This window comes from Protopterus annectens, chromosome 10.part0, assembly GCF_019279795.1.
Source record: "Protopterus annectens isolate FY-2018-M chromosome 10.part0, PAN1.0, whole genome shotgun sequence".
Classification (NCBI taxonomy): domain Eukaryota; kingdom Metazoa; phylum Chordata; order Ceratodontiformes; family Protopteridae; genus Protopterus; species Protopterus annectens.
The window spans coordinates 654,006,626-654,033,656 of record NC_056744.1 but is presented as its reverse complement, the minus strand read 5'-3'; the positions used below and the strand labels follow the sequence as shown (position 1 = coordinate 654,033,656).

At 39.5% G+C, this 27,031-nt stretch overlaps 1 protein-coding gene across 1 annotated transcript in view; it reads left to right on the top strand.

Moving 5' to 3' along the window:
- The window catches only part of USP24 (ubiquitin specific peptidase 24), a 4,679,666-nt gene that overhangs the window by 4,246,244 nt on the left and 406,391 nt on the right, over positions 1-27,031 (top strand). The window contains exon 60 of the mRNA XM_044085508.1: positions 7,784-7,897. Coding sequence (XP_043941443.1) covers positions 7,784-7,897 — 114 coding nt within the window. The remainder of the gene's footprint in view (positions 1-7,783; positions 7,898-27,031) is intronic.

Sequence of the window (27,031 nt, the reverse complement as noted above, 5' to 3'; positions counted from 1 at the left end):
TGTTCGTAACTTTCTCCCATGTCTTTTTAAGCCTCCCATTGCATTTATTTTGATCTCTGCTAACCCTTGATATGTCCTACTGACTAGAGATTTTATGGTCTTGTGTTCAGTTCTTGCCTTCGTGATATTTTTTACTAACTCAGGTGTCTCTGTCTCAGCAGGCCCAAATAAGGCAGACAAGCTGTTTTGCCTAAATTGAATATATGCCTTGCATTCTAACTCTGTCTGCTTGTCATCTTTTTCTAAGTATTCCAAAAACCTCCGGCTTATGTTTTTTTCTTTTCCAAAGTGTTTCTGATGACTCCCTTTGTGTTCACTTTTTCCTGTTCTGCTCTTTTTGTTGTAATATATAGGATATAGCTCCTCTAATGTAGTACGGTCACTCTACATTTTGTGTACTTTTGCCCCTTGGTACATTTTAAACAACATTTTTATCCAACGTTGGGGAATTGGAAGTTTTCAAGTGTATAAAGATGTATTCATTCTTTTCTGAATCTTTATGTAAAATTAGCATCTTATTTATATTATCAAAGGTCTGTCTACCTTCTGTGAAGCCACACTGATCTAAATCTATTAGACTAGGTAGACGTTTGGCTAACTACTTTGCCATTACTGTAAGAAAAAGCATGTAGTCATGATTTAAAATATAAATAGGCCTCTAAGAGCCTGGTTAAGTTTTGTCCTGCTTCTCTTTTGCTATGACTTTTATTCATTCCTACATTATGTTGTTGAACAAATTCCGCTGTATCTTAACTGTCTTACCTACTACTAGATTCTGTTTGTAAGTTACTCTAATATAACTTTGTTTAGAAATGAGCCATTATTTCCATAAGCTTGTCTTGGTTCTTTTCTGGTGTACAGTTTCCTGGTTTTTCAGTTTAGTTATCATTCTGTCGACTATCTGTTGCCTTGAGTTTTTATGCTAACTTTTTAGTCATTTGGGATTATTGTCAAAAAAGCCGTAGTTATGTTTTTTGTTTGCTTTCTGCTCATTTAAGGTATCCATAAATTCCTGACCGTTTCTCTTCACCTTTATTTATTTATTTTGCTTAGCTGTATCCACTGATTTTGTAACTCTGTCAGTCTTTTACATCTCTTCCTATATTGCTCAATTAAAAAATAGAACTCAAAACACCCTCTACACATTTGGATAACTATGGAACCTTACCAAATGCCAAATCAAAGCAGAACATCACCACTATACCAAACTACAAAAAAATAAGTACCAGAACTTGTCTGGTCAATAAACAAATTACCACACCCAGGCCATACTTCTACACCATCCCCATCCACATGCAGTAAATCTGATTCAGTTTCCTCCCACCTCTTTTCTTACTTTATCCAAACAGTGCAATCTCCTTAATAACAATACTACCTCTCCTCTTTTCTTACCCTCACTCAACAACAGCCAATCACAAACTTTTAACTTCCAGCAAATGCCCACTTCCACAATTTGTAAACATCTACACAAACTGAAATCAGCATCACTAGCAGAAAATCAACTCCTATCCCAGAACCTAAAACTCATTGCCAATGCAATAGCTTACCATATATCCATCCTTACTAACAGATCACTGTCTGAAAAATTTGTTTCATCCATTTGGAAGAAATCCTTTATTATGCCATTGGACAAATGTGGCCTATCTACAGAACTAAACAATTATAGACCAATAACAATACTGTCGTCACTATCTAAAATTCTCGAAAAATGCATTTGTGTACAAGTTTTACAGCACATCAACACCACGTTTTATCCAAAACCAGCATGGCCTCAGACCAAATCACAAGATAACTGCTGCTCTCCTACTCTTCAAAAATACCATAAACTCCCATGGAAACAACAATAAAGTAACATCCACTCTTTCTAAGTCAATCTAAGGTGTTTGATGCGGTATTCTACCAACATCTCCAATTTGAGCTTTCCTCCTTTGGCCTGTCACAGCCCTTCTCTTAGATGGTTCCTCAGCTACCTATCAGACAGACAAGCTGTCGAATGGCAGAAAACTCCCTTCCAAGAAGTATGTTGGTGTACCTCAGGAATCAATACTAGGCCCACTTTTGTTTAGTGTTTTCATAAATAAACTTCATACAGCCACCATCATGCAGAAATAATACAGTATGCAGATGATTCCATTGTCATCTGCACGGCTCCCTCTAATAAGCAAACAAAAAATAATCACCCAAGACTCCCTCTGCAGTAGAATCCTGGCTTAAAAAAATCCAACCTATTTCTAAACCCCAGCAAAACTAATCATATGCTGTTTACCCCCAAACAATATCTCAAACAAAAGTACTTTTTCTTTTAACAACATAAAAATCGAAACAGTAACGCAAGCAAAATTGCTAGGCATCATAGTTGACAATAAATGTAAATTCAAGCAGCATATCCTACAAGTAATCAAAAAAAAAAAAAAAAAAAACTAGGCTCCCTTAATAGAGTAAATCAAAACTTCACAGACTCCGCTAGAAAAACACTCGCTACAACCTACCTACTCCCATCACTGTTATTTTTTTTTAGTTTTCACTGCTTGTACACCAGATAACTCTGTTGATTTCTTGTATGTTCATATTTTGAAGGATTGCAAGGGGAATTTACAGACAGAAATGTTCAGGAAACCATGTCAGAGAAACACTAAATTGCATAAGACTAGTATGTATCCGAGTCATACTTTTTTGTAGTGTATTAAAGGGGCAGTTTTTAAGATTTTCAAGATTGCTTACTACTGATGATAGGTTGAATGAGCATTTTGCATCCGAGTCATACTTTTTTGTAATGTAATAGAGGGACAATTTTTAAGATTTTCGAGATTGCTTACTACTGATGATAGGTTGAATGAGCATTTTGCATCAGAATCATACTTTTTTGTAATGTACTAAAGGAACAATTTTTAAGATTTCCGAGATTGCTCACTACTGATGATAGGTTGAATGAGTATTTTGCCCATCTAAGTGATAAGTATTTTGCCCATCTAAGTGATAAATTTCACATGAGGGGCTGTGGTCATAAGGAATTAGTGACATCTTGGAACAGGTCAAGGGCCTACGTCCAACGCAAGGGAGACCCTATTTCTCTGACAACCCGTATGACAAAAGTACCAAACATTGTAACTCTGATTATTTCCAAATTGGTTTTAGCTACTGTAGTGATGTGCATGATATATGTAACATCTTTAAGAGAAGTTGGCTGATTCTATTGTCTGATGATGATAATAGTAAACTTCCTGGAGATGGACCTCAGTTCTACTTTAGAAATGCAAAGAATTTAAAACAGAGGCTTTGCTTTAAAGATAGTTTTACCACACAGGCTCATGTTATTTCAGTCAGAGTAGGTACCCTTGCCGTAACTGTAAAGCCTGCTCCTTTATTTCTGATGTTCCGTATTTTGTTTACCCTACCATTAATATTAAGTATGAATTTAAGTTCTATGCTGATTGTAAAAGTACATATTTGGTTTGTTTAGTGACTAGTACACACTGTCCTAGTTTGTATGTAGGGATGACCACTCGTAGCCTTGAGAGGGTTCTGGAGCACATTGGAGATAACAGAAGGAATGTCAGCACTAATGCTCTGAATAAGCATATTAGTTTGCATTCTGGTTACGGTTTTCTCTCTAAAGTAATTCAGTTGACTGCTAAGAATATTAGAGGAGGAGATGTGTTTAATAAAAATGGGATCAATGAATTAAAATGGATCATCACTTTAAAAGCAGATAGAAATTTTGGTTTAAATGAAAATACTTCCCTGGACCCTTTCTTAAGGGGATGTAGGATTAAGCACTTATTTGCTGTCAAGGCAACTGATTGATTTGATTGCCAGCTGCTTTTATTAAGTGCTCCATAGATCTTCAGGATGCATATTATTATATAAAAATAGACAGATGATCCAGAAAATACCTTCTCTTCCAGCTGGGAGCCAGCCACTTTCAGTTCAGAGCCATGCCCTTTTGTCTCACCACATCCCCTCCCCAGGTGTTCACCCAGTGTGTGGCAGTGGTTGCAGCTCACCTGAGATTGTTGGGATTCCAAGTTTTCCTTTACCTGGACTACTGGCTCCTTACCACTCCCACCAGACATCTACCAATATGTGCTAGGGATTACTTCCTCCATTTATGTTTTCAAATGGGTATAATAATCAACTGCAACAAATCTCATCTCGTTATCTCCCAGTCAAGACCTGGAGTTCATATGTGCTCATCTAGATACGGTTTATCAAGTGGTATGACTCCCTCAATCCAAACTAACCAAGTTACAGCATCAGACCAGAATCCTGTTGTCTCTTCTGTCACCACCAACCAGGCTGACCCTTCAGCTTCTTGGTTCTTTGACGGGCTCTGTAGCCCTTCTGCCTCTAGCAAGATACTGTTTGAGAGTAGTACAGTGGACCATGCTGTTACAGTGGTCTATTAATCATCACCCCATGACCTTGCTGTTAAAGTAGCAAAGATCTGCAAACAGCATGTCTCTTTGTAGATTCACACAAAAGATGTCTCTCAAGGTCACCCCTTTGTCCTGCGTTTGCCCAAGACCACGATGACTTCCCAGTTGAGGTGGAGTTGGGGGCATTACCTGAGACAGATAGTCCAAGGCACATGATCTCCCTTAGGCAAACCTTCACATCAGCATCCTAGAGGTGAGGGCAGTTCTTTTAGCATTGCAGGCATTTCAAGACATCATCCCTCAAGGGACAATTGCCATACAGACAGACATGTCAGTTGTCTGGTACATCAACAAAGAGGTGGGAACCCGCTCTTATCCACTGTGTTAGGGGACAGTGAGAGTGTGGCATTGTGTGATCTGTTTCAACCCTTTTCTTTTGGTAAAACAAATCCTGTGGAAGTTCTGCATTTTAGTGGACAGACTATCTATTCTGCCTCATGAGTGGTCTTGCAGTCCTTCAGTGGTGGTACAGATTTTTCGCCAGTGGGCCCAGTCATGCTGTGATCTCTTTGCCTCTGCCCACAATTTCAAATGCAACAGGTATTTTGCCCTATTCCCCCAGAGGGACAGTAACCAAGAGGTGCTCTGATTCTTGATTGCCCTCCCAGTCTCCTTTAGGCTTTTCCTGCTGTGCCCCAAATTTCTACAGAAGGCATGTCAGCGGAAAAGCAAGGTGATCCTTATTGCTCCATTCTGGTCTCCCCTTCCTGTGGCCTCATCTGGTGTATCCTCCTTGGGTTCTGGAGCCCTCTCCAGATCTGCTGTCTCATTAATCCTGACTACTTCATCCAGACATACAAGCCCTCAAGTTAACCATATGGTTTCCTCCACTTTCAGTGATAGTTAGACAGTCAAGGCTTACTTCCCAAGATCTGCATATCCATACTTCTCAAAAAGATTCCACTAGGAGGATATACAATAACAAATGGTAAGATTCTGTATTTGTTCCAATGAGAGAAATCTAGACCCCTTTTTGGCACCCATTTCAACTGTTTTAGATTTTCCGACCTTCATTTTCCGTAATAGCGCAAGTTATTCCACAATGAAGGTATATCTGGATGCAATCTCCTATTATCATGTTAGTAAACTAATTTGTCATTGGTCTCCCTTAAACCATGCAAAGGCTTCCTTAAAGGTATGTTTTTAGTCAGACCATTTATCAACTATTCCATGGTGTTTGACAGTTCTTTTCCAGGCCTTAACCCTGTCTCTATTTGAACCAGTAGCAAACGCTGATTTAAAATTTTTGTCTTGGGAAACAATTTTTCTAGTCACTATTACATCAGCAAGATGAGTATCTGAACCCCAGGCTTTGTCTTGCCAGCTGCTTTATATTATCTTTCAAACAGACAAGGCTTCTCTTTGCTCCAACTCTTCTTTTCTTCTGAGAGTAGCTTCTGAATTTGCCCTTACCCATTCCATAAATTTACCAGTTTTATTCCCAGAATTTTTCAGTAAGGGGTAATATATGCTTCATTGTTGGATATACACAGACAGCTGATATTTTTTTCTGCAGAGAACAAAAACTTTTAGGAAATCAAATCAATTGTTTATTTGCTTTTTAAGAGATAAATCGGGGCAGTCTGTGTCAAAGGTCCCATTAATGCAATGGCTCACTGATTGTATTTCTCATGTTTATTAACAGAGATTTCTCTCACCCAGGACCACTATGATCTCATTCTTCAAGTTCAGTATCCACTTCCCTGCTTTCCTGTCCACACCTTCTGTAGATGATATTTGTGTCGCTGCTACTTGGTTCATTGCTCATATTTTCATAGCTCATTACAAATTGGATACCCTTTCTAGATCGGGGCAGCCTTTGGTTCTGCAGTATTCTGGAATATCCTTTCTTGAGACCAATCTAGGGCTATACTAGCTAGAGAGACGGTCTCACTGGTAGAGGAATACAGCAAACCTCCCCTTCAACCATTCTGTGCAGTCTGTAGACAATAAACTAATCATGTATAATTTTCTTCAACTGCATTTACTTTCCTTCATGAAATCCAAAAATGATCAGACCCATATTAAGTACAGTAATCCTCAAATCACAATTATGTATAAATTCCATATCCAGAACATTTCTTACTCTCTCACAATTTAGAAAAGTATTTTCTTCCCACCAGAGTAATTAACTTAATTATATTTCTTAACAGCTTTTACTGGCAATTTTAAAATCATGGCAAAGTCAGAGCCCATTCTGTGCATATCATGGCAAAGTCAGAGCTGCATTTTGAAAAGGGGTGGACTCTATAAATATTTTTGAGGCAACCGCTTGGTCATCTTCATATTTTTACTAAGCAGTACAAAATTGCCTCTGTAGAGCCTGGACAGGCTTTACTAAAACCAGTCTCCATGGGCTTGGACTGTGGTCCTTCAGCTTCCTCCCATTCCTTCTAAGCATTGGTATTTGTCCCATATAGTTTAGGCTACTGCAACAGTGATCTGGTGATTAACATACAACAGTAGATGTTCAAATATATCACTGTTGCAGAACAAGCAGTCTTCTTCTTTCCCTCTTGTTGTTTTATGCCAGGGTGGGGGTTCCTGACTCTCCTTCTGTTAGTATGTGATTTATTGGCTGTGCTCTAACCCCTCTCCCCCAATGAGGTAAGAGAGCTCTGATTTTTAGTGCCAGTATATCTGGATTTGTACTTGCTTTTGTTATCAAGTTCCAACAGTCATACGGGCATGTGGAAGGTACCCCAACACTTGAAGATATCCAAGTCTGATCCTTAACAGCTTAGGCTGCTGCAACAGAGATGTATTTGAACCATCTATTGTTATAGTAAGTTTACTTGCACAACTGTACTTTCTACCTTTTAATTTCTCCAAGTCTCTTGGGTTTCTAATACCATGACGGGAATGGACCCCATTCCTAAGCCAAAGTACAATTAAAGTTTATGAAATTATTATTATTTCAATCTTTGATATCAGCCAGAAGTGCTCTTCACAGCACCCGCAGTGTGCCCAATAATGACTCCTTCTGCAATTTGTATGGGGTTACATGTATTGGTAACATACCTAAATACGATTGTAGATTCTGCTGTGTGATTTATGCATTTTTTTGAAGAGTTAAAACTTATTGTAGTAAAGGTCCATTTGCCAATTCATAAGACTGGTTCAAAAATACCATGCTATTCTTCAAAAGGTCAAAAGCACCAGTGTTTAAAGATTGCACATTGCATATTTATTTTTGCAGGTAAATGCTGGGTTTAAATTACTACTACTGGGTTGTTTGATTACTGCTTTTCTAACTCTTTTTAAAACGCTGCTAAAATGTATGTGAATTGCACTTGAAGTTGGAGTCTGATTTTTATTTTGCATCTTCACTTTTTGTTTCCTCTTAGGTCATGTATGCTATGAGAGAGTTAACTGGTCCATTATTTATCATAATTGAGATGGTTACTTGCTGCTGTTTTTGTAATGAGCACTTTTCATTTAGAGTACTCCATCTTATCAAGGTAAGTTATGCAATATTAACCTCTATCCAGGCATCCTAAAGATGCCTTTAACCCATCACTGTATCAGTATAGAGATAGAGCTGTAACTTTAGTAGTGAATATGTAGGAATTGCTGTGTATAGACTTATAGGCAGAAGTATATTTGTTCTTACGCTCACAACACTAGTGCAATTTGTGAAGGGCATTTATTCTGATCATTTTAACAAAGAAAAATTGCTTCACAACTTTCTTAAGTTAAGAGGCAGAAGCAGAAACTCAGACCTCACAGTTTCTGCTTTGGATGCAGAAAGCTTAAGGATTTTTTTATCTAACTGTCTTGCATAGGGTCAGATTAAAAACAAATTTGAGTTGTACCACCAAAATGTTGCCTAGGTATCCTTCATGAGATAAAATTGTAAAGCTCTGTTCCCCCTTCATTTAACTTTATTAAATCTATTCCCAAATGTTTGAAGTTTAAAATCATTATTGTATTCATGTGTGTGTACAATTTCCCTGAGTTGTGTTATTCAATGATGCTAAAGAAAAGTCATCCTTAGGTTGTTTGTCACAGGGTCACTGTGTCTTCCCTTTGAATACCATGCTACTAAATTTTAGAGAGAAATAATGTACTCTGGATGTTTTAGTTAAGTTGCATATGGTCATTTTTGGTGTTATTCTAAGCCAGACTGCTTTCGTTTGCAATTTTCATTAAAATCCTTTATTTTTGTTAATTTTCATATCTGTTTTATGTAATTGCACTTACACTTCATCCTCTCTAACCAAAGTGCATACTTATCCATTGCATGTTTTGTGTCTTAAAGCAGTTGTTTTTGTAGTTGTGTTTTAGGTGGTCATTATGTTTCTTTACCTGAAGGTAGCTTATTTAATTTCTTTTCTAATATTTTGTGGTGGGTGTTTTCAGTTTGCAGGTAAGATTTTATGAGTTGCTTTTTCCCCAGTGACTTGGGCATATTGAGGTCTGTGAGAAGTGAGTGACTAGTGAGTCTTCACTGAAATGTGTTCAACTTCCTAGGTAGAGGTTTAATATGTAACTTACTAAGGAGAGAAGGACAGTATTTATTACACATGTGTTTAAATGTTAATAAGGATGCAGTTTTGCATAAGCTGTTACAGGAACCAACTTTGCTTTCAGTGGTTTTCATATAGTGGAGAAAGAGATATGAGCTGCAAGTCCTTTTCTGTGAAATTTTAGTGTTGCAGTTTAAATTTGATGTCTTTTTTTTTTAAACACCTTTATTGAATTATCACTTGTGACATAGGCAAGTTTACATTTATATAAAAGTAATCAAACTGTATTAATAAGTTCACTTTACATTGTACTTTGCATATATTGCTATATATCATATAACCTAAGCAGCATTACATAAATTAGTCACTTCCTTCCCCCTTTTTTTTAAACAAGAAACATCTTTATTAAACCATCATTTATGACATAGGCAGTGATACATTTATATAAATGAAAGCAAGCCACACCAACACAATCCTAGTTGCAAGGATTTTACATCACAAATCAGTGACACACTCCCAGTTGCATACATTATACATCCCTTATAATCTACCCAGTCATTTTCAGTCAATCATTACATAGCTCATTTAAGTCCTGCCTTCTTTTAAACCTCATTCCTCCCCATATGTATTGTTCCCACAATTCCCATTTTTTTCTATGTAGTTTGCGCCTATCCTTTTCTAAAGATCTTAATTCCAGTTGTTTGATCTCTGTTATTATATTCATTACTGTTAGTGTAGTTGGTTTAGATTTTGATTTCCATTTTCTAGTAATTGTTTTGACAGCCAGCATAAGTAAACACAGCAAGGCCTTACCCATGTGTAGGCAGTTCCGATTCTGTTTATTAACTCAAAAAAATCATCTCTCTTGTCACACCAGTCTGCCCACATAGCATCTCCGACAATGCATCCCGCAGGGAATCTTTAAAGTACACCAGCTCACTGCACTCCCAGAAAATATGTTCCCAGTTATGTTTTTCTTCCCTGTCAAACCTCCAGCGTTTGCTGTCTACCTGAGGAAAAATTCTCTGGAGACCACTTGGGGTATAAAAATAGCTATGTAATCATTTGCAGCAAAAATCCTAAATCGTCTAGATTTTGTTGCATATTTGGGAAAGAGACGTATATCCTCCCATTGTTTCTTTTGAATTGCTTAACCAGTCTCTCTTCCCAATCCTTTCTAACCTCCTCTGATTAATTCTTATAGTTAGCGTGCAATATTTTATATGCTGTACTAATTATTCCTTTTTAGTGGCAGCTTAGATTCTAATAAACAAAAGACCAGTATTGGTAGAGTTTTTAGGACCCCCCTATTTCTTTCTCTTTGCCTATAGTGTGATATCAATCCTTGATAGGGAAGGCAATCTCTAACCTGCAAACCAAATAAATTCTTGGCATATTCCCATTCTATCATCTCTCTATAGTTATTTGCTTCCAATACCTTGGTTCCTTTGCGAGTTTTCTCCAATACATTCCAGCCCCCTCTTGCCTGCTGTCTATATCCTTAATTGCAGTCATCCCTAACAGCAGAATCTCTTTTCTGCATTCCTGCTTTGGCTTAGTTCTTAAACTTTCTGCTGTTTTATAGATATAATGGTCTGTATGATTCTTGTTATTCTCTTTATAGGCCTGCATCCAAAATCCTAATCGCTTCTTGAGCTTCTCCCCATTTCGTCTTTATCCCTTTCCCCTTTGGATTCTAGTTTTCTGCTTGTGCTATGTATAGGAGCCTTAACTATGTAGCTCTGAACTACCCCTTCAAATCAGGTAATCCCAATCTGCCCTGTTCTACTGGAAGAATCAGCTTATCCGACTTGACTCTTGACATCTTCTCCTCCCAGATAAAGTCCTTCAGCTCTTTATTAATTGCTGCTCACAATTTCTCCTCAGGTCGATAAAAATATGCCTGACCTGTGTATAAGACTAATGGGGCTAAAATATTTTAACTTCTTGTATCTTACTATCCATATTCATATAACAAATTTTCAGTTTTCTTAGTTTTTGTATTATCTATTGTTTATAGTCTCTTCTCACATATCCTTAGCTGCCACCCCAAAATAATTTATAATCCATACTCCTAAATAGTTCATTTTATCATGTCCCCATAAGTATGGATATTGCTGAACCAATTAATATGAGGGTTTATAATTTACCGCTGTTACCTTTGTTTTAGCTTCATTAGTTTTGTATTCTGAAAAGATTTTAAACTGTCTCAATGTGTTCCACAACACTGTAATGTCTCTTTCTGGTTTTGTCAGGTATAAAATATCATCATCTGCAAACAGAGCCAGCTTTTTCTTGACTACCATACCAATTATATCTTTGAATTTCAGTGTCCCTTATTTTCTTTGCCAATGGATCTAAATATAATGCAAATAAAGGAGAAAGAGGACACCTCTGCCTGGTTCCTGTGCATAAGCACAAATTATCACAGAGGACCCCACCCACTTTTCGCCTCCAATCCCTCATATATCCTCCTAGAAAACCTTTTAATTTATTCAGGAAATGGAAATGCTTCCATTGCCCTGCTCATAAAGTCCCAGCTTACTCTGTCAAATGCTTTCTCTGCGTCAAGACCCACCAACAACAATGGTATTTTCTTACATTCTGCTTCCCTCTGGATCATCATTGTTCTGTTAATGTTGACAAATGTTTGCCTCCCCTACACAAAACCACATTGATCCATATCTATCAATTTTGGCATTACGTTTGCCATTATTTTAGCCATTGTAGACATGAACACTTTATAATCATGATTTAGTACTGAAATTGGCCCATATGAAGATAAATCTGATGGATCTTTATCCTGTTTAGGTATTACAGCTACCACTGCTTTCTTCCAGGACATTAGTACTTTTCTTAAAATAGTGTTAAACAAAACCTTCCAGATCTGTATCAGTTTTTCCCATCCTAGCTTCCAAACTTCCACAGGAATGCCAGCTATTCTTGAAGACTTTCCTGTAGATTGGTTATACATTGCTATTTTATTTCTCCTCCTATCCTAATAGTAATTGAGCCTCATCTACCTCTAACCTTGGCATATTTAATTCTTCCACAAACGTTTCCATCACTATCCTTTTTGGATTTCCATATTTCTCTGCTTTATACAGATGTCCGTAGCATTTCCAAAATATTTTTAATACCTCTACAGGATCTCTTGTTACCTTCCTTGTTGTGGGCTCCCTAAGCTTGATGACAACCATTTATACTTTCTGTTGCCTGAGTCATTGTGATAAAAGATTTTGTCCTCTAGTGTTATCAAAAAATAGTTGCTTACCAGCAGTCATTCTAAACTTGTGTATATTATTGATGTAATCCCTTATTTTGTGCTTAACATTCTGATGTTGATCCTCCTCTTCTTCTGTCAGATTTCTCCTATTCTGTAATATTTAAACATTTGTTAGTCCCTCTAAATAATTCTTTTTACTTCATAATCATAGTTTATTTCCTCCCTATTTTTAAACTCCACCTTAATTTTATCCCACTCCCTAGCTATGTTTTCAGAAATAATTTCTATCCTCTTAAATAGTTCCTGAATAATCTGCACTGCCCATTCCTTAAATTCCTCTCTTTTCAACAGATAGGTGAGAAAGTGCTAATGTCTCATTCTTATTTCATTACCCTTTGTTTTTATTGTAGTTATTATTGGCACGTGATCTGAAATAGTTTATTGGGTACGTTTCAAAACCTTCCATTAAATGCATATGTTCTGTGAAATGTAATTTCTGTCCAGCCTAGTCCATTTTTTATATCCCGGGGAAGGGGGATAATATGTAAATTCACTCCGAACTCCTATTCCTGAATTCACATCCTCCATGCCAAATATCTTCATGAATTTCTTCAAAAATCTACCCTCCTTTAGTATACTTTCCTTATTGTCCTCCCCAGACGTATCTTCCCTGCTGCAAATCAAATTCCAGTCCCCACCTATAAGTAATATTCCTTGCTGAAAACTGATTTTCTCCCAGAATTTCCTTAAGCTACATTATAGCAGTTTTAGGTGGAATGTAAATACATGCCAATGTAATCCTCCTTTGCCAGTAGCCCCTTAACAATGCAAATGTGCTATTATCTTTTTTATCATCTTCTATCACTATTGGAGCTCCTTTTGCAATTAGTACAAGTGCTCTTCTTTTCTTTTGTTCCAGATATTCTGCTAAATAACCATCCTGCAAAACTTTCTTTATCCAGTTCACACGTTCAGTTTTTTCTAAATGAGCCTCGTGTAACATAGCTATTTGCACTCTACATTTTTTAATGTAGTTCACTATTCTTTACTTTCTGTATTTGTCTGCAAGACAATTGACATTTAAAGGTTTTACTGAAAGAATCATTGTATTAAAAAGTTATTTCCACCTGATTTGTATAACACCTTATGTGAAATTGTTCAATCTCGCCGTTTGTTCTTACACACGGGTTCGGAGCCGATCCTCGGCTCCGAGTCGGCCGCATCACTAGCTCACATCTTCGAGAAAGCTCGAGGCACAGTAATATCCCATGATCCTCCGGTGTTAACCCTCAGATCTAGTTTGCCGCTAGCAGCAGATCACTTCGTGAGGCTCGGGCCAGTACAACTTTTTACTATTTTTGCTATATCTCTTGATAATTTTAGTGATATTTTTTCTTATAATTAATAGCTTATATATATATATATATATATATATATATATATATATATATATAGTTGTGTGAACTAGTTAGGTAGATTTTTACCTTTAAAAATTAGTAAGGGCCTTAGGCCATTTTTTTGTCTGTAACAATTTTTTGAAGAAAGTTAACCTTTTTCTGTTTATTTCAATTTATATATATATCAGTGTGCTGTGGTGTGTTTGTTAAACTTTTATATATATATTTACATACTTTAGACTGGTTTTTGGTAGTTGTAAATTTTTTCTTTTCTATAGTAATGTCAGAAAAGATGAAAAGTGGTTTCAAGAGGTGTCAGTGTGGACAAAAGATGTCCATTACTGACAACCATTCTTCCTGCATCTACTGTCTTGGCCCTCTCCACTTGCAGGAAGACTGTTCTATCTGTCATTCCTTTAGTGGGAGGGTCATGATGGAAAGACGCAGGAAGTTAGTGGACAGAGGTCTAATCAAACCTGAATTTCAGGAAGCCCTAGACCAGGCTGAACAGGTTTCGAAGTCTTCGAAGGGATCGAAGTCTTCAAGAGTGTCGGAGCCCAAGTCATCGGCTCCGAGCACTTCTTTTCAAATTCGGACACCGGCTCCTATGACTTCGGCCGAGTGTCGAGACTTTATCTCTGCACGAGGCTCAGGTCTTGGAGCCGGTAACAGAGGTACCACCATCTATATCCTTCGCTCGGTGACGGCTTCGATTCCTTTGACCCGTTCTTCGAGGCCCATCTCCGACTCCGATGTGGACAGAGTGGTACAGAAGCTTATGGAGAACTCGGCTTTTTCAAAATTACTCGAAGTTTCGTCCCAGTTGGTTTCGAAACTCGAAGCCATTCCAACTCCCTCGACACTTCCTCCTCCGAGACCCGTCGAGTCATCGGTGTTAGGAGTCAAAGAACCGATGATTGTAGAGCCCTCGGTGCCGAAGCCTCCAGTAGTGCTATCGGCTCCGTTGACCTCGACTCCTTCGGAACCAGCCGGAGAGTCTCGGAGCCGAACGTCTTTCCTGGGTTCCGGGGGGGATAGTCGAACCGAGGTTTCGGTTCCGACCCCTCCCCTCGGTGCCTCGGCTCAGATTAGTTCGGATCCGTCCTCGGTGTCGGAGCCCGTGGTTCCGATCCGGGAGAAACGACTTCCTTCTTCGGATCGGGTCGGGTCTTCGGGTCGGGGCACCGGTGCCTTTGACATCATGAGGAAGGTCTTGTCGGATCAGACACTGACTTCATCGGCTTCTTTATCTCCTTCCCCAAAAGGTCCGCATTCTGCTTCTGTACCTACCAAGCGTCTAGACCCAATGCCTCAGAAATCCCCACAGGGAGACTCTGGTTCCTCAGATGCATCCCCAGAAGCTCCCACTGAGGATGTTCCGAGGAAACGACTGTGCAAGAGGAGGCACATAGATTCCCCTCAGGAATCTCTTACATCTGATACTGATTTAGATGAAGCAGAAGGGTCCCCAAGGTCCACCTCTGAGGATGTCTCCTTCACAGACATTTTGGAAATCCTGAAGCAAAGAGGGGACTGGCAAACCCTTACCCCTTCTGCGGATGAATCGGTTTTACTGAAGGCATTTGGGACTCAACCTTCTACCTCCTGGGTGACTCCTCCCTTTGACGATCTTATGGACCTAGTAGCTCGGAGGGCTTGGGAAACACCTGATACAGTGGAACCAGTCCCACGTAAACCCAACAAATATATGACAGCTCCTCAAGATAAAGCCTACCTTACTAAAGGAGTTCTCGTAGACACTATGGTGGTGGCGGCCACTAAGAAAGAGATGTCTGAATCATCTTCCTCTGTCCATCCTCCTAATAAGGATTCTAGGACAATGGACAGATATGGGAAGCGCATATTTAGTTTGGCGACTTTTTCCATCCGATCGCTCAACTACCTTACGCATTTTACGCGTTTACAAAGAGATCTCATTAAAGAGTTAGGAGATACTCTTCAGGGACACACAGATGCTGCTGTCGCCAATAAAGTGACAGCGTAACTTAACACCCTAAATTCCATAGTCAACTCGTCCATGAGGCTGATTTCATACGCAGCCGAAGGATCGAGTAGAGCGGCAGCTTCAGCGATTGCACTGAGAAGACAATCCTGGTTGCGCTTATGCTCCTTTGCGGAAACCTTTAAGTCTTCTTTTGCCAATGCCCCCTTTGATGGTGCCTCCCTGTTTGGGCCCAAAGTAAAGGAGACTCTCACAAGGTGTGAACAAGAAGGGAAGACCCTGTCTGCCTTGGGGTCCGTTTTTCCGTTCCATCTAGGCCCTACCCTAAAGTGCAACGAGGAGGAAAAATGTGGTTCTGAAAGACTCGGGGATCTTTTCAACACACCCAAAGTGACGCCCCCTCCAGAGGCAGAGGAGGGGGAAGAAATGGAAGACGCCGCCCAGCCGGCAGAGGGGGTCCGCAAAATCAGGGTGACAGAGACGTTCTCTGGAAAACCCTTCCAGCACTCCTGAGTGCAGGCCCGACTGTCCTGCTCTGGAGGCAGTCGGGGGTCGCTTAGCTTTATACCCAGAGGCCTGGCTAAATCTTACATCAGATTACTGGGTAAAAAGCATAGTTACCAGAGGCTACAACATCCCCTTCATAACAATACCACCAAACTCCAAAAAACTCCCAGATGTTCCACCCAGTCTGCGAGATCAAGCAACCATAGAAATAAAAAGGTTGCTCGAAAACGGAGTCATCCAACCAGTCCCAACGAACCAAATAGTATCCGGAACTTACTCAAGGTTCTTTTTAGTTCCAAAGAAAACAGGGGACTGGAGGCCAATTCTAGACCTCAGCAAGTTAAATACCTTTGTAAAAAAGGAAAAGTTCCGGATGGTCACGCTTCAGTCAATCCTCCCTTTTCTGCAAAAGGGCGACTGGATGTGCTCTTTAGATCTCAAAGACGCATACTACCATATAAAAATGGCCAGGGCATTCAGAGATCATTTGCGCTTCCGGCTGGGAGCCAGTCATTTCCAGTTTCGCGCTCTGCCCTTTGGTCTCACCTCAGCCCCCAGGGTGTTCACCAAATGCATGGCAGTAGTAGCGTCTCACTTGAGACGAAAGGGATTCCGGGTGTTTCCTTATCTAGACGACTGGCTCCTTTCCGCCACCACCAAGTGTCGTCTGCTACAAGCCAGGGACTACGCTATCAATCTTTGCTCTTCACTAGGCATAACGGTGAATTTTGGAAAATCTGTCTTATCGCCGTCACAGCGTATCTTATTTATAGGAGCACAGCTAGATACCTCCCTGGCTCAAGTTACTCTTCCCATCAAGGTGTCAGACCTCAGGCACCAAATTTCGCTCCTTCTTCAGAACAACAGAGTCTCAGCACGACAAGTATTAAGAGTGCTAGGCTTGATGTCAGCATCCCTTCTGGTAGTTCCCTTAGGCAGAATGCACATGAGGATTCTTCAATGGATGCTATTCGCCCAATGGTCGTATCTACAACTTCCACTGTCTCACCAAATCTGGATCACGAATTATTGCAAGAAGGATCTCTTGTGGTGGATACACAGTCAAGAGCTAACACTAGGACGACCCTTTGTATTACCCAGTCCGATAGCAACTCTAACCACGGACGCTTCCCTGATAGGGTGGGGGGGATTCTTTCAGGGACAAACAGTCCAAGGTCAATGGTCCAACTTGGAGTACAATCTGCACATCAATGTTCTAGAGATGAGGGCAGTGTTTCTAGCGTTGCAACACTTTCACGAGTCCTTACCTCGGGGAACAGTGACAGTTCAGACAGACAGCATGTCAGTAGTCTGGTACATAAACAAGCAAGGGGGAACCAGATCTTACCCGTTATGCAGAGAGGCCCTCAGAATTTGGCAATGGGCAAAGTCCACCGGATGCTTTCTGATAGCAACGCACATCCCGGGGATTTCCAATGTAATCGCGGACAGGTTGAGCAGAGCCATCCTGTTCCCTCACGAGTGGTCCCTCAAACGTCAAGTAGTGGAAGAGATCTTCTGCAGATGGGGCCAGCCTTGCTGCGACCTGTTTGCATCCCCTTTGAATGCCAAATGCAGAAGCTATTTTGCCCTGTTACCCCCCCCCAGGGGGTGTCCCCAGGGACGCACTGGTATACGATTGGCCCCCGGGTCTCCTTTATGCCTTTCCTCCTGTTCTGCTAATTCCCAGGTTTTTGCAGAAAGCCAAATGTCTGGACAGGACCATAATATTGATAGCACCATTCTGGCCTCGTCAAATCTGGTTTCCCTTCCTTCAATCCCATCAAGTGGAGGAACCATGGATTCTGGATCCGGAACCAGATCTGTTGACACACTCGTCGGGAGTTCCTCACACCTCCCTCAAGTCTCTCAAACTGACAGCTTGGCTGCTCCGCTTCCCATCTTAGCCAGGTCGGAGTTACTATCTCCTGCAGTACAACAAATTATTGTATCTTCTCACAAACCATCTACAAGAAAACTGTACATTAGCAAATGGAACCGTTTTGTGCACTGGGCCTCCAAACAAGGTGTAGATCCATTCGGGGCCCCAGTACACCAGATACTAGATTTCCTTTCCTCTCTTTTTCAAGAAGGAGCATCAACATCCACTATAAGAGTTCAACTGGCCGCTATATCCAATTTTCATACTGGATGTAAGGATGGTTCTCTTATGTCTCACAGGCTTTGTAAAGCCTTCATGAAAGGTACTTTTCATCTCCGTCCTCCTTTTCGTAATCCAATAGCACCTTGGAATCTTAATCTCATGCTGTCACAACTCATGTTACCCCCTTTTGAACCAGCAACCACAACTTCGTTAAAATTGCTTTCGTGGAAAACACTCTTTCTGGTTGCCATCACTTCAGCCAGAAGAGTTTCAGAGTTACAGGCTTTATCTATCCGACCCCCGTACATGATCCTTCATCCGGTTAGAGTAACCTTGCGCACCAATCCATCTTTTCTTCCGAAGATTTGTTCGATTCAGAATATCAACCAATCTATTGAACTGCCTACCTTCTTTAAAAATCATTCCAATAAGCTGGAATACACATTGCATAAGTTAGACGTTCACAGACAACTAAGATTTTACTTACATAGAACAAAAGAATACAGAAAGTCGGATCAACTTTTTGTATCATATGCGGACCAAAGAAAAGGACAGGCAGTAACGAAGGTTACCTTATCCAAATGGCTCTCAGATTGCATAAAATTCGTATATGCTGAATCCAAACAACAACTTCCTTTCAAACCCAGAGCTCATTCTACAAGGGCGATTGCTACTTCTTCAGCCCATACCGCTGCTTGCCTTTAGATACCATTTGTGCAGCGGCAACTTGGGCAAAACCACATACCTTTATCACCCACTACAAGCTAGACAAGAACTCCAGGGACAGGGTGACGTTTGGTTCCACTGTACTCAGGAATGTTCTCCTTGAGCCACCCAGGAAAAAGGAGCTAGGACGCTACCGTGTGTAAGAACAACGGCAAGATTGAACAATTTCACATTAAGAAGTTATGTCTTACCATAACGATCCATGTGAATTGTTCATCTCGCCTTTGTTCTTACATTCCCCCCCTCCATCCCCCGTCCTACGGTCTGGGAGAACGTTTTTTTGATTAGATTCCTTTTCAGCCTTTTCTAGGTATGGTTGACATATTATTAACATCAATAATGGCATCTTTTGTCCTCTACCTGGCAGTAGGGTTTTTAGACATGTTTCTAGAGGGATTCTTCTGGTATAGCAAACTAGATCTGAGGGTTAACACCGGAGGATCATGGGATATTACTGTGCCTCGAGCTTTCTCAAAGATGCGAGCTAGTGATGCGGCCGACTCGGAGCCGAGGATCGGCTCTGAACCCGTGTGTAAGAACAAAGGCGAGATGAACAATTCACATGGATCGTTATGGTAAGACATAACTTCTTATTTTGTTAAATGTCTAGTTCCAGCTTTTGTGTTAAATGCATACACCATTTGGCAAGTTGAACTTTTATATCTATGTACATTGGAGCCTATGTCACATCTTGTAAAACATTTTGCTTTATCGAAAGCCCTCAAACAAAAACAAACAACCCCCCAATAGCCCCTAAAAACTCTTACTTTAATACTAACACACAAAACTATGTACATCTTCAAATATTGAAGTTTTACCCTCCCAATAGGATCAGATATCCCATACTGGCAGCCACACTCATAGACTTGAGTTAACCTAAAAGATAGGCTATACATACTAAGACGCATGGCCTGTGCTTCTGCTAAGTGTTAACTAGTTTTGTCTTATCTTTATAGCTCTCCCAAACAGCTGAATTCTTTCAGAGAACATTATCTCATATCCAGTTTCTCTTTTATTTTTTTCCCCAGCCACAGTCACTTTCCACCTGACAGTAACCAGTTTCTCTTTTTCAGATTGTCTCCATGGAGACATGAAAGCCAGACAGCCATTTTCTCCTTATCAGATTGAGACATGAGGGCCAGATATAGAATTGCTGCTAAGCATGCATTCATTTGCTAGAAAAAGCCTCAGAATATTCAGTGTTCTTTTTCATTTACTTGGTTTGTCTTTAAACTTGTTATTAAATCAATCTAAGGTCCTTAATCCAATTGTTCCGCCATACAAGAATAAGAAAAAGCAGATTAATGTTTTCTTTTGTCATGCTCTCTTAACCAGACTTTTTTTTAACATTGCAGTGCCTACATATCTTAAAACTGAACAAGAAGAGAGAAGGGAGAAAGGTAAAAAAAAGAACAGCTGCACCTTTTTACAGCCCCCATTATAATTAAAAATAGCTCAGAAAACTTTACATTATAGCATGCAAAGTTCACCCTATACCACAAAAATAGTACTGTTATTAAAACAATATGTTCTTTTATTACAGTTAACTTTCTCCTCTCTCTTCCCCTCCAGAAAACATTTTTCTAAATGTTAATGACATGAAGTTAGGGCGTATACTTTAGAGTCCCCCACAAGTCTAACAGATTATGAAAAAATCCAATATTTCTAGATTTTCTTGTTCTGCCATGCTTCACAAATATAATTATTGCATTGTAATCCCACATTAATTAACTGGTTTCATTACTGTTCTTCTCCATCTTCCAACTCCGATCTCTGTACTCTCAATTCTTCTAGTCAACTCTTGTGCTCCTTTCCTTCTCTCCTACATTTTCCTTTGAAACAGTAGAAAAGGTTTAAGATATACAGTCTCTTTGTGGTCTCTGTTAACAGAAGAACAAGAAGCAGAATCTCCTTTTGTTTCACAGCTCACTTTTTTTCTGGACACACTTTTGTATTTCCTCCTTAGCATGTACTTCATCAAAAATGATTGTGTCCCTCCAGGGAAGAATACATTGAAGACAGCTGGGTACAGCAGCTTGAATCTCACACCTGTCTCGACATTCCCTGAGCAGTGGAATACATTTACTCCTCTTCTACCTGGTGTACAATGAGTAATCAAACACTCTGTCTCCCTCTTTTAGTATTTTGTCCTTCTGCCACAGTTTTGTCAGAATCAACTCCTCCTACTGGTAGGATTGCATCTTTACTATTAAAGATCTAGATTGCTTTCTCATAGCCAGGTTTGGAGCATAGACACAGTGTGCCCTTTCAACTAACAACTCCTGCTGTGGAATACCAGTCCAGTTGCTTATTTGTACTTTCATAAAATGAATGCAGTCTGTTCCTTCCAGCTTCTCTGGTATAGCTGAAAATCTCAGGTTTTCCCTATGTGCTCTGTCCTCTAATTATTTTATATTTTGAAATATCTCTTCCTGGGTAGTGTCATATTCATACAGCATTTTCTTCATTTTCAGCCTCTGATTTTTGCAGCTTTATTGCCTCATCTGAAAATCTGTTTAAAGCTTCTTCCATTTTTTTTTCAGCCTTTTTTGTTTGTGTTGAAATATTCCACCAGTGTTTCATTTATTTTAACCAGGTCTGTGTGCATTTGTCTCCTGTCTTCCTGTAAGTTACTGAAAGCCATGTCTGGAGGGTTCATTGCTTTTTGCTGAACAGCTGCAGAACTTTCCCAGATCAGTGTTTCTTCCTCACTTTTTGTAGCTGATTCTTTTCCAGGTGCTTCATATTTCTTTTTTCCTGGCATCCAGGCAGGACACTTGCTAGTCAGTTACTCAAATTTACCCATAAACACAAAAGTCTACTGGCCGCCTCTGTTGAGTTTGTGTTTTCACACTGGGAGAGCTAGAGTCAAGCTGTTAGGGAATGTGCAGCCATTTTGGAAGTAGTTTGATTTCATTTTTGGTAATGTAAATTCCATACAGGGAGGAGTAAATTGATTGCAGATGTGCTTCTATTTTGTATTGTAACTTGTCTAGGTATGGCATAGCATTCTGTCATTTGAGTACCTAATTTGTTAATTCTGAATGTGGAGTAAATGTTAAGTATGGGTACATGTAGAGTCTAGTGTCTGCTTAAGTTTGGGTTTTATTTCCATTTGTTAAGCAGAATAATTCTTTTGAGCTAAGACTTTATTTTCAGCTGAAGCCAGGGAGAGAAAAATGACAGCTGCAACTTTCTGCTCTGCTTCTACCCACCTCTTGGGTGGCTTATCTTGCTGAACACTTGGTGCTTTTGTCATGCAATGAGCTTTGCAAGAGCCAAACATTTTAGCACCTGTGCCTAGGAGACACGACAAGATATTCTGTCTTCTCAAGGACTGTGAATACTGGGGGCAAGGTCCCATAACTGATGTCATTGCTTTGACTGCCACTCTAAAGCAAAGGCCTTCAAAACCAAGTCCGGAATTCCACTTCCCTGATTACAAATGTCAAGAGGCTAACCACTGTGATAAGCATGTGCATGTCAGGTGCTTTCTTTGTTCAAGTCCTCATCTGCCTGATAATATCCCATTTTCACAGCAAACTTGGCAGATATAACCTTGGAGGCACTAATAAAGTTGTTTCACGGGAATTTACAGTGTAATTTATAGTCCTGGATGGCAATACTAGGAAATATTAAGAATCTCTCCATGTGATTGCTGCATAATGCAGCTAGATCCAGCAGCTCATATATCTGGGTCAGACTTTGCTGTCCAGTGCCATGTCTGACTCAGGATTGTAACTGTTCAGCTAAGTTAAAGGCTTTTTCAAATAAAACCCTTATGATGACATTCGATGCAAAGGTTCCAACAGAAAAGGAAGATGCTTTCAGTTGTCAAAGTAAAGGTTTCCACACCTCAAAGAACTTTTGCTTGCAACCACAGAAATGCAAAAAAATTGTGTACCTACTCTTTGAGCAGCATTCTGACAGAAATCGCCATCCGGGGTCAATTGAAAAATCCCTTAAGAGTTGACTGACTGCCCTACAGGCAATCAGATGAGAGTGGATTAGATGCGATTCCTGGACCTCTGGAATGCCTGTTTGGACGTTAATACCTAAGGTGTCCAGGAAGTTCCTCCAGTTTGGGCTGGGGGGTCAAACATTACCTGTTAAGAGCCCTCCTGTTTGGTCTCACTGCAGCAACTATGGCGTTTACCAAATTTATGTTGGCTATGGCATATCATTTCAGGCTAAAGAGAACAGGAGTTTTCTCACATCTATATGAATGATTCCTAGTAGCATCAACAATGATTTCACTGACACAAGCAAATGACTCTACTCCAACTTTTTTGGATCTTGGGAATATCAGTGAACACTGCAGAGTTCACATTTCAGGCATGCATATTTTCAGGAGAAATATAAAGCATTTATATCACCAGCAAAATGAATCTGAGAAAACCGAATTATTTTCTGTTTTACAAGTGCTTTTGAAAGATAAATAAAGCACTGCCACCAGCTTAATGTGTTAGTAATTCTAGAAATGTTGCAGAGACTCACTGTATAGACTTGAGTAGAGACTTTATTAGGAATGATCCCATTTCTAGTGTGGTTCCACAACAGGCCTTCTAAAGTTATGCCTTGTGAAAAGATCCACCAACTTCAAATCAGTATTCAAGGTTTGGAAGTCTGATCTTTGAAAACCAACTCTGGGGGATAGAGGAATAAAGCCCTGTCTGTGTCACAGACATTCTGAGTTTAACTGCTCAAGGCTGTGTAGGAGTTAGTGGGAGAGAGAGTGAGCAGCTGTTGCCAGGTATGTCATCCTTGGGGGAGGCAGCTGTGATTTACCACATGGATGACACCTATTGGGAACAGTAGGTGTTAACCCCGTGTATCTTGAGTCTAGTTATCTTGCTCGGCTGTATGTGAGTCACACTGTAAGCTGAGGGGAATTCATCTTGTGTAGATATGCTTCATCATGGAAGGCAACTATAGCTGAGTTTGGCGGCATCTCTGCTGAGGAGGAGGGTGCTTTGTCTGGAACGAGGGTAGACTAACTTACTGGATGAGCCAGCTAGCTGGCTGTCTAGCACCCAACTCTTACAAAGGAGCAAATGAACTCATGGAGGATTTCCAGGCAGGTACAAATCTGCTGTAGGGCTCCTATGTTGCTTGGGGATTCCCAGCAAACCACCTCCATTGAATAACTGAGTGCAGGTACAAGAGCCATCGGTCTTGATTCTTTGAATTTGGGGGTTATTTTATAAGAGAGAGAAAGAGAAGCCAGTAGTTTATAGCAACTGTACATAAAGTGTGTTTTCTGTGAATGCTAATTTTTTTGCCATGAATTTGATATTTAATCTGAGATTCTTTTCATTGGATTGTATTACTTTATATCACAACACACACAATAAATATTTAATCTGAAACCAGTACTTTTAAAGTTACATTTATGTATTTCATTTTTCTTTTCAAAGTAAGGGGGTGTTCATTTATGTGTATATGTATAAATATATATGAGTGCAGTATCAAAGAGCTGACAGTTCAAAATATTTACAGTTCAGAATGTAGGCAGAAGTGAGTGAGTTGAGATAAGCAGTGGGAGTGCATTTTTACGAAGAGTTGACAGTTTAGGGTTAGAGTAAGGGTTAAGTAAGGGAATAGCTTTTATTTTCTGTGTGTGTGTGTGTGTGTGTTTCTTGGTGCATGTTTGTTTGTCTGAGCCTGTTCAGTGTAGTGGTAGTGTTAGGGAATGAGTTTTTCTAAGTTAATGTGTTGGGTTAGGGTTAGCACACACTAATAAGGCCACTTCCCCCAAACCACCTTACTAATGTATGCTAACACTAACCCTGCATCTTACCTTAGAAAAACCCATTCCATAACACTACCACTGCTCAGACAAACCATGTCCCTGTGGTATTGCTGTGGTTTGGATGCTTTTGCTTATTTTATTGTGTGATTAGTGTAATATCAGAAAAGTAGAGAGGTTTTTTTTTTTGTAAATTTTTGGCTGAGAGTTTGAGTGTTTTTTGTTTTTATTTTTGAGTGTCAGTATTTTGTTGTGTTGACATTATGAAAGTTTTGTGTTTTGGTATCTACATTTTGAATGTCTGCATTTTAACCATAATCATGTATATATACATATATTCATTTGCTTGGTCGATCCACAGCTGGGTAGAAACCCAGTCAGTAACCCCACACACACACATTTTATTTATATATACATCAACCTGTGTGTGTGTGCATAGATGTATGTACGTCTGTCTGTGTGTGTGTATATATATATATATATATATATATATATATTTATTTATTTATTTTATTTTACATTTGTTGACCGGGCTAGTCTAGCTGGATATATTTCCATTTTCAGTAGAGGCCCGGGGAGAAAAGCTCCACACAGATATACAAAGTATAAAATATTGTTACATGGTGAAAAAGGAATACAAAACAAAATAAAATTAAAAACAGGTAGATTTACATTCTTGAGATAAAAACACTTGAGAAAAGTTCCAATAAACAGAGTAAAGTTTAAGAGAGCTAGATCAGAATATAATATAGTAAGAGTTATGTACCATAGATAAAAACACTTGTGAAACAGTACAGTGAGCAGAATATAGCTTAAGACAGCTCAAAACAGAATAGTAAGAGTTATATACAGTAGATCATATGAGATAGTAGTATTTAAAAGCTAAGATTATTAGAGTTTAAATAGGGTCAGTCTAATTTACAAGTCAAAAGCATGTAAAGGTTTGGAAGTATGGCAAGAAGAGGAGAAAGAGGGGTGAAGGAGATGGTTAGTCAGGGTTACTACAAGGGCATAGCCAGTGCATTTGAAGGTATTTTCTAAGGTTTTGTTTAAAGAGTGGTAAGGATGTAGTTAGAGTTAGTTCAGTGGGTAGTAGGTTCCAGTGTTTTCCTGCTGTGTTGGTAAATAGAGAGTCACCAGCTGTATTATTAGACTTTGTTAAACTGGCAAGAGGTTTGCTAGAAGAACGTAGGGAGTTCAGATTATTATATGGGACTATAAGTTTTGAGAGTATAGGGATATTATTGGGCTGGTAAAATAACTTGTGGGCAATTGTGAGTTGGGGGATAATCAAATGGTTTTGGAATTCGAGCCAGTTTAGTTGTCTAAGATTAGTACAGTGATGGGTTCTGAAGGGATTGCCAGTAGCAAATCTGGCGATATTATTATAGGAGGTTGCTAATTTGTTAAGGTTGGTTTTCTTAAGGTTGGTAAATATAGGTGAAGCATACAGGAGGGTTGAGATTAGACGGGAGTGGGCAATTTTGGCTCTGGCTGCTGAGGTTAAAAAGGGTTTTATTCTGTATAAGGAGCCTATTTTTCTGTTTACTGTTTTAATGGTGTTTATATGGTAATCAAATGAGAGATTATTATCAATGGTTATACCTAGAAGTTTAGTGGTAGTATCAGGGAGAATAACAGTTCCATTATTTGAAGAGATTGAAAAGTCTAATGGGGAAGACCTAGTGGTGGGTGTAAAGAGAAGGAGTTTTGTTTTTTTAGCATTGAGAAGGAGACAGCGTTTGGTAAACCATGTTTCTACAGTGTTGAAGACATCTTAAGTAAGAGAATATAGTTCAGATTGAGAGGTAGATGAGCATATTAGTGTGGAGTCATCCGCATATTGAATACAAGTGGCTTGTGGAATTGCTACATGGAGATCATTAATAAATAAGGAGAAGAGAAGTGGACCAAGAATAGATCCCTGAGGGACCCCAATGGTAACAGGTAGAAAGGATGAGACTTGATTTTCCCAGAGGACTGCTTGTTGTCTATTGCTGAGGTATGATCTGAACCACTTTAAGGCTAGAGAATCAAAGGAAAGAGATTCCAGAATATTGATTAAGAGGGTATGGTTAACCATGTCGAAAGCTTTAGAGAGGTCAATGAAAAGTGCAGATGAGAGGAGGTTTTTGTTACGATTTCTATTGATGGTATCTGTGAAGGATAGAAGGGCAGTAGTGGTACTATGTGATGGTCTAAAGCCATGTTGACATTGTGCTATTAAGTTGTGTTGAGAGAGATAGCATAGAAGTTGTTTGTGAATACATTTTTCCATAATTTCTGCTAGGGGTGATGAGAGCAATTGGCCGATAGTTGGAATAATCATTGGAGATCCCACCTTTATGTAAGGGGATAATGTGGGAGATTTTCCAAATATTTGGGATGGTTCCTTCCTGGATTGTCCTATTTATAAGGATAGATATAGGGTAAGCAATTTCCTTAGCTGCTTTT